This window comes from Convolutriloba macropyga, unplaced genomic scaffold (assembly GCF_964194025.1).
Source record: "Convolutriloba macropyga unplaced genomic scaffold, txConMacr16.3 SCAFFOLD_4516, whole genome shotgun sequence".
In the NCBI taxonomy this organism is placed as follows: Eukaryota; Metazoa; Xenacoelomorpha; order Acoela; family Convolutidae; genus Convolutriloba; species Convolutriloba macropyga.
Genome location: NW_027451496.1, coordinates 1 through 8,847, shown reverse-complemented (window position 1 = coordinate 8,847; position 8,847 = coordinate 1). Strand labels below are relative to the sequence as shown.

Here is an 8,847-nt window from a genome sequence, read left to right as displayed (position 1 = left end):
TCTCACTACTAGCCACAGTACGCACGCACATCACACAATTCACAAACCCCTACTTTTTCTATATATAGTAAAAAAATCGCTTAAGTCCGAATTCGTCATGACTTCGTTATATTTTCGCGTACTTGACATAAGATATCGGATTAGCAGGGGGAGATTCCCGGTTTGTAGCGAGATCCGACTTGATTCCGTAAGGCCCAGTACCAGTACCGCTGACAACCTTGTGTGGTTGCGGGTGATTACCAATAATTTTGCTCAGTAGTGTCCGGCTGTTACATGTACCCATGCAAAGTTGGTTATTACCAGGGATTAGCATGTGCATGTTGTGCCCCCGGGCTAGGCTTCCCCAACCCCCCCAAACATAGGTGAAGCCACGGTCTCGGTGGCTACAAACACATAAAATCAATTTCCCCGAGGCATAATACCCTTCTAGGGTATCCAGACCAAAAAAATCGATCAGTGCGAGCGTGTGCATTTGCTTCTGTCGCCCCCCTTATCTCCCGACTTCAACTAAATTCAGAACCTATGGGATACTTGTGAGGACAAGTGATGGGCAAGACACATCGAAGCTCAAGGACATTCAAGGCAGCCGTGGAGAGAGAGCACGGGCCGAGATTACACATGCGCAGTGTCATGAACTTGTAAAATGGATGCCCGGACGGGTGGCAAAGATCGTAAATGCAACGCGGTAGGCACATAGAGCGAGCCATGCACAGCTAGTGCAGGTAGCTTTCACATGATACAAAGAAAACCTAGAATGCTCCCTTGCAACTTTGTGCTTCAACCCTTGTACGAATGTTACACAGTGCGGACACAGTGTTACAAAGGGGGTCCGACACTACTGAGCAAAATTATTGGCAAACCCTAGAGCCAATAGGGTATGATATTGTATTGCGCTCAAAGCGGCAATCACTGTCACGATAGGGGGGCTGGATGACTTGTGGAGTCTACTACGTGGCAATGTGCTAGGCGTGTTAAGCTCACGGCATGTATGCTATTCTGTATGCACATGTAAAAACTCACCTGTATTTTCCGCCATGCCGAATTTCCGTTGCACCCAACCTTTGTACGCCCATCAATGCACCAACACGGCAGCCCGTCCCGCCTAGAGAGGCATGTCTATACAAAGCTTGAGTGATGCTCTCGAGGGTACCCTGAGGGTTTCCCATGCATTCGTTCCCGTGCTGTAATCTAGGGCCACGTACACCGCTGTCAGTGACAACAATGTAGGTAGCGGAACCATGCGAGGAAACAGTATCGTGGCTAGGGTTGATCAGGGTAACACTGACCCTAACCCTGGCCACAACACCCTCAGGGTATGCCCTCCACACACACCCACCCTTGGCCCTAGCAGCTCTCACTACTAGCCACAGTACGCACGCACATCACACAATTCACAAACCCCTACTTTTTCTATATATAGTAAAAAAATCGCTTAAGTCCGAATTCGTCATGACTTCGTTATATTTTCGCGTACTTGACATAAGATATCGGATTAGCAGGGGGAGATTCCCGGTTTGTAGCGAGATCCGACTTGATTCCGTAAGGCCCAGTACCAGTACCGCTGACAACCTTGTGTGGTTGCGGGTGATTACCAATAATTTTGCTCAGTAGTGTCCGGCTGTTACATGTACCCATGCAAAGTTGGTTATTACCAGGGATTAGCATGTGCATGTTGTGCCCCCGGGCTAGGCTTCCCCAACCCCCCCAAACATAGGTGAAGCCACGGTCTCGGTGGCTACAAACACATAAAATCAATTTCCCCGAGGCATAATACCCTTCTAGGGTATCCAGACCAAAAAAATCGATCAGTGCGAGCGTGTGCATTTGCTTCTGTCGCCCCCCTTATCTCCCGACTTCAACTAAATTCAGAACCTATGGGATACTTGTGAGGACAAGTGATGGGCAAGACACATCGAAGCTCAAGGACATTCAAGGCAGCCGTGGAGAGAGAGCACGGGCCGAGATTACACATGCGCAGTGTCATGAACTTGTAAAATGGATGCCCGGACGGGTGGCAAAGATCGTAAATGCAACGCGGTAGGCACATAGAGCGAGCCATGCACAGCTAGTGCAGGTAGCTTTCACATGATACAAAGAAAACCTAGAATGCTCCCTTGCAACTTTGTGCTTCAACCCTTGTACGAATGTTACACAGTGCGGACACAGTGTTACAAAGGGGGTCCGACACTACTGAGCAAAATTATTGGCAAACCCTAGAGCCAATAGGGTATGATATTGTATTGCGCTCAAAGCGGCAATCACTGTCACGATAGGGGGGCTGGATGACTTGTGGAGTCTACTACGTGGCAATGTGCTAGGCGTGTTAAGCTCACGGCATGTATGCTATTCTGTATGCACATGTAAAAACTCACCTGTATTTTCCGCCATGCCGAATTTCCGTTGCACCCAACCTTTGTACGCCCATCAATGCACCAACACGGCAGCCCGTCCCGCCTAGAGAGGCATGTCTATACAAAGCTTGAGTGATGCTCTCGAGGGTACCCTGAGGGTTTCCCATGCATTCGTTCCCGTGCTGTAATCTAGGGCCACGTACACCGCTGTCAGTGACAACAATGTAGGTAGCGGAACCATGCGAGGAAACAGTATCGTGGCTAGGGTTGATCAGGGTAACACTGACCCTAACCCTGGCCACAACACCCTCAGGGTATGCCCTCCACACACACCCACCCTTGGCCCTAGCAGCTCTCACTACTAGCCACAGTACGCACGCACATCACACAATTCACAAACCCCTACTTTTTCTATATATAGTAAAAAAATCGCTTAAGTCCGAATTCGTCATGACTTCGTTATATTTTCGCGTACTTGACATAAGATATCGGATTAGCAGGGGGAGATTCCCGGTTTGTAGCGAGATCCGACTTGATTCCGTAAGGCCCAGTACCAGTACCGCTGACAACCTGGTGTGGTTGCAGGTGATTACCAATAATTTTGCTCAGTAGTGTACACTGTAGTAGGGTAGTGTTCTCCTGGTAGTGTACTATTCATGGTACGTACCCTGCGTGCGTATGCGTACGCAGCTAGCCGGCACGGAGTGTACCTGGGAAGCCACTGTAGGCATGCGACTCGCACGCATTATTTTAATTGGCCTCCTGAGACGTATATCGGAGCCTTGCAAGTTTCAGGTCTGCTTTCAGTCCACGGCTGTACGGGTGGTCATCTATGTGAGTCTCGCGCCGAAGCCGCGGACGAGTACTAGGTGGGTACTGGGTACCCCCACGGCCAGTCTCCGCTCGGCGGAGCCTGGTCTTTGAGGCTCGAATCTCGGCTCGAAAGACGGGGGCAGGGGGGTTTCGACCCACCTTCTCCCGCCCGGGGGTGAGAAAAGCCTAGGTGGGTACCGGGTACGGTGCAGATTTTAGTAATTCTCGCTACAGCCTACAGAGTACAACCATCATAATATTATCCAAGCGCAGCGAGGATGGTGCGCAGCAGCACCGGAGCGGAGCGTTCAGGCTATCAGGTACGTGAAGTAGTAAACATATAATGGGGGCCGGACAAATTTTCTAGACCGTACGATCAAAATCGGGCGGTTGCAAATAGGCCACGGTATCGAAAATTATTCCTATAGATGGGGCAAAATTTCTTGCTGTCGGGAAACGAAAAGATGTGTAAAAAATAGGAACCGTCCGATGACATAGTACTGCCCGCGTGCCGTCCGATCACTCAAAAGCCGAACGTACGTACTACGAGTGATAGGCACGGTTAGTACGAGTACGCGTATAGTACGAGCTAGGTACGTACCATGTTGCACCATCCGCAGCCTAGCGCTCGCCCAACTGCAAGTTGCCCTCGTTATAGAGATTATAGAGATAGAAGTCGCTTCGCGACGAACCCCTCTGGCTCTGGGGTGCCCGGGCCCAGTCAGCCAGTAGGTAGGTACCCTACCTACAGTAGGCCGGTAATTCTGTGTACAGGTACCAAGAAGGTATACCTCGAAGTGGGTACCTCAAAGCTAGGTACCCAACTGCAAGAGAGGAAAGGGAAAGCGCGTGGCAGCAACCAGAGTTGTACGAGTACGAGTACAACGGACTCTATCTATACCTAGCCTAGGCTTATCTTTATTAGTTAGGCCGGAGGGTGGGTACGTGTAGACACCAGTACTACGAGTTATTAGAGGTAGGGACAGTAGGGTAGGGTACCCATGTAACATGAGGGCTGAGGGCTCAGGGCTGAGGGCTGAGGCCATAGGGGAGACAAAGGTTTTTCAGATTCGCTTAGTCCAGTAAAGTGTCAAATTTGACGCCCAAACCTGCTAAAACCAGTAAAACTTGCGCACGTCTGCTTAAACCAGTAAAATCTTCTCCTGTGCTGATTGATCTTGCACTGTTTCCAGTCTGCAGTCTGCACAGTTGCTAACGATACACTTTACAATGGTCACGTAGGCTATTGGGGGTTACTCCTCATCGCACCCATGGCTGCAAACCACTGTTGATACACGACTAGATACCGCTGAAGCTCTTGTGCAGCTACAGCAACTTCAGCCCTTTGACGCTGAGCCGCTTCAAAGAATGCGGCCATTTGTTCCCTTCGCTGTTGTTGCCCTGCGGCATTCTTGGCAAGTGTGCACAGGAGCTTCACCCGGAGGGCGGGCTGGTTATCTCTATCCGTGTGAGGGACGGAAAACTGCCGCAGCAACGCTTTTAGGTCTGAGGTCAAGCACTCGCGATGATAGGAAGGATCTTTCCTTTCCTTCTGTATCCCTGAAGCTTGTCAGGTTTGCTGCAGTCAGCTGAGACAACGGCTCAAGAGCATCCCCCCCCCCCCCTTTGTGGGTACCAGGGCACTACAGTTATACTCAGTGCAAATTTGTTTAAACACTGTCCGGCCGGCTGGCATCTTGACTCATGATCATGGGAGCCATGCTCATCTCAGTTCCTAGGCTTGTCAATGACACAGGCGCCCAATTTTGTACTGTGCACTCCACAGTGTAGACGACAGAGTTAGCCACTCGATCAATTCTATTCGGCACATACTCTGTCACAATTACAGTTGTCGTGGCACTCCTTCCTACAAGGCTCTCGGACGTCGATCGTAGGACTACTTTGTTGCCAACACGCTTCCGGAGCTCATCAATACGTACGCACACAACTGGGATGTCTAGTTGAATGGTCTCCCCATCTTGGACTCTCTTTATAGCTGCCTTGAGGTCACTAGCTGGGGGTTTCATGTTTATGCATTTGATAGAACCGCCCAACATGAAACCCACTAGAATCCGGACTGTTGTCATCTCCCTGAATTGGCAAATGGTTTCCACCATATGCATACCTCGCGCGGCCGGCAACCTCCGAGCAGGAGGCTTTCGCCCTCATCACTTTACGGACCAAGGTTCTCTTGCTCATGACCTCCCCTGTTCTGTCGCGGGTATGCTCCCTCTCATACCGTTTCTCTTCCCTTGTGGATCTCTTTTTGCCTTGCTTTGGAGCCTCCACAGTGTCCCATGGGGAAGTGAAAACTAATTTCATGGCAATGTCGATGGGACTCGGTGCCGATGATCCTTGTCTATCCTGCCCATAACAAAAGCAATGCCAACAAGTAGCACAGGTTAAGAAGTGCGATGTTATATCGATCCGAAGGGGACACCGCAGGCAATCAAGCTGGGTAGACCCTGAACCGATGTGGATCGCTGGGAGACGCAAGCATACCCGCGCAACACAAAGAAGGAACTGGAATGGTGCGACACAGTGAATGCGTGGACGTAGTGAGGAACGGTCGCGACTTATACAGCCGCGGGGTGGCGTTTGGCTGGCGGGCCGATCGGTGGTCAGGAGCGCCCCGGTGGGGTGGCCCGGGCGGAGCCGCTCATTCCAGTAAACCCTGTTTACTGCGGGTGCCCTAGGGCCCTAGGCCCGCTTATCCAGTAAAACCACCCTCTGAACCCGCTTAACCCAGTAACCTTTGTCCCCCCGGTGGCTGAGGCTGCCCTACAAATGTGTAACATGTTTCCGTGCGTACGTGGGGAAACACGGGGTGCCCTTCGTACCTACCTAGAGATGCATACACTTATTAGTGTAGGCCCGTTCATAGTACCCGAACTAAGAAACTACCCAATTACTAATGCGGATGCCGGATTGCAGCAATTATATCATTATGCTGTAACTTGTAAGCTGTTCACCGGCGAGGTAGGTACTCATCAGAGATGATACTCTAGGGAGACTATCTGTTCAGCGTATCTAGGCCTGTACATGGCCTTGCATTTCAGTTCAATCGTACAGTAGTTATTATTCAGATGTTGACAAACTTGACGTACATTGGCAAATATGGCATGTGCTGTTTTTGCCGTGTGTTACAACAAATAACAATCCACCTATCTCTACATGTACGCAGCTTGCCGTTACGCACTTCCGGTACGGGCTGCTCAATGCGGAGTGCTATGTTGGCGCACTGCGAATCAGCTGCTGGACTGCTGGAGTCTGGACCTCATGCCTGGGAGGTAGGTGCGTACCGACCTGTACACCTGTAGGTGGGCACCGGGTGTACGGGCCATGGCGACGGTGTACTAGAGTGGATACCCGGCCGAAGGCAAGGTACAAAGTAAAAGGATAAGGTACCTGTAGGGTACGTGTAGCCGTGTACATGGCGTACATACCAATACTACGAGTACCCATCTACCTGACTACAATACCTAGGAGATACTCGTACCAGGGACATGACTCATGCATCCAGTGCAATGCGCAGGCCGCTAGTACCCTATGCACTATGGCGCCGTAGGCGCAGATACCTGGTCAATCACGTGTGCTTGCTGGCCAGGCTGGATGAACAATGGCCGTTGGATGACACTCATGACTATCCATCTCACGGTGAAAAGCGGCAGTTCCCGATATTCGGAGCTTGCGCTCGTACCAGTACGTACAGGTTGCTCATGGACCTCCCGCGGCTATCGGCCGCCGACAGAGCGACGACAGAAACCATGTTTCGAATCGTACTTGTATCGCTGCCGCGCTGAGATCAGCCTCATCTTGGTCTCCACTCTCCATAGATGGAAGTTCTCATACCACGGGACTTTACCTGCCTACAAGCCAGGGCTTGACCGCCTCACCTCACCCCAGCGCCAACGAACTTGCTGCCACTTCGCTTCACGCAAAGTCTGAATCGCGGTCGGCGGGGAGCCGGGAGCTGCACCCAAGCGCGGCGATCGATATTGCAGTGTCTGGTTTGACTGACGTTAGACGTCAGGACAGGGTTTCCTCCTCACGTCAGGTTTGGCTGGCCTACCAGACGCGCGAGTCGTGCGACATCGCCAGTCTGGTGGCAAAGGCGGAGCTAGAAGCGCTAGCGGTCGGTGGCTAAGTGGACCCTATATCGAGGTTGGAGGGTCCAACCCGCTACCCACGATCCGTGCGCCGCACTACCTTCGGCGCCGGCATTCAGCGGTTCGATATTGGGTCACGTTTTGGGTCGAGTTTCGGACCCGCAACCGCTTGACTGCAGTCTGCAGCATACCACACTCTTCCTCCGCCCCTCTGCCGCCCGGGCCCCCGACACCCCGTTGGCGTATAATATGGTCGGCAGAGTCGCTTGCAAGAGTGACATGCGTTCGGTTGGTCGTTGCGCTTCTTGCATCGGTGGTGGTGGCAAGGGCGGTGGCAGAGGTACGCGCCGCCAAGCCACAGGTGCTCGCAGCACGCATGCGTTCCCTCGGGACGGTTACCAGCAGCAGAATAAAGCGGTCTTTCCAAAACGGCTTCTCGGTCAGCGCATCGCGTACTCTCCTCGACAGGTATGTATATTTGCATCCCCTACCCCGGTGTAAACTGAATCCATGCCTTCCATTCATCGCCGCCGGACGTGGCGTCGGCTTCCTGACCCCGGCCCAAATTCCTGCTTCGCTAGCCCTCCCCGAGAGTTTCCTTGTGCCTTGGTACCTGTCCTCTGGCGCTCTGCCATTCTTTTGACCTGTCCATGGGGGAGGGGCTGTGCCTCGACACTCTTCACTCTGCCCTGGGATTGATGGACCCATGATTGCTTGGCACTGCATCACTGACCCTTTTTCCCTGCCACTCCTTTCTGCTTCCCTCTGTCACCGGCAAGCATTTGCCACTCTCTTATGACCACGAAATGCGGCCCGCATCAATACCTATCCCACTGCCCTTTGCCCGGGCACCCAACCATTCCTTCATCCGCCCCATCCCAAGTCCATGCGTCCCTGCCCCCTCCTCCTCTGCACACAAATCCCCACTGCATCCATGTCCTCATCGCTAGCTCCGCCCCCAGATTCTGCTCCCCACCTGACACCCCAACCTGCTCCACCCCTGCCCAACCCTCCTCTCCTTGACCACCTGCAGCATGCCAAAGCAAGGTCAGTCCTCCGAGTGTCGGCCCTGGACGCCGCCCAGCCCTTCGACCTCGAGAGCCGATTGGCAGCGCAGGCCAAGAAGGAGAAGCAGCTGAAGATCGGCATCATTGGGTTTGGAAACTTTGGTCAGTTTCTCGCAAAGCGGTTCCTCACACACGGCCACCAAGTCATCGCCACCTCTCGGGGGAACTATTCCGCCGTGGCAGCAGAGCTCGGCGCCCGCTTCTATGGTGACATTGACGACTTCTGCGAGGACCACCCGGACATCGTGATCCTGTCCACCTCGATCATCTCCACAGAGTCGGCTCTCCTAGCGGTGCCCTTTCAGCGCCTCAAGAGGTCAACGCTGTTTGTGGACGTGCTGTCTGTGAAGGAGTTCCCAAAGCGGCTATTCCTCAACACGCTGCCGAGCGGCTTTGATATCCTCTGCCTCCATCCCATGTTTGGCCCGGACAGTGGCCGCAACGCCTGGACTGACCTCCCTCTCATGTACGATAGAGTACGGATCTCCGAGGATGCAAAGAGACAAC

The 8,847-nt window shown here is 52.8% G+C and overlaps 1 protein-coding gene across 1 annotated transcript; it reads left to right on the top strand.

The window, feature by feature from the left end:
* Positions 1-8,159: 8,159 nt before the first annotated feature.
* LOC142356747 (uncharacterized) lies at positions 8,160-8,816 on the top strand (the record flags this gene model as incomplete). Its single annotated transcript, XM_075408546.1, has 1 exon — positions 8,160-8,816. A coding segment is annotated over exon 1 (657 nt), but the record flags the coding sequence as incomplete, so codon positions are not given.
* Positions 8,817-8,847: the final 31 nt, after the last annotated feature.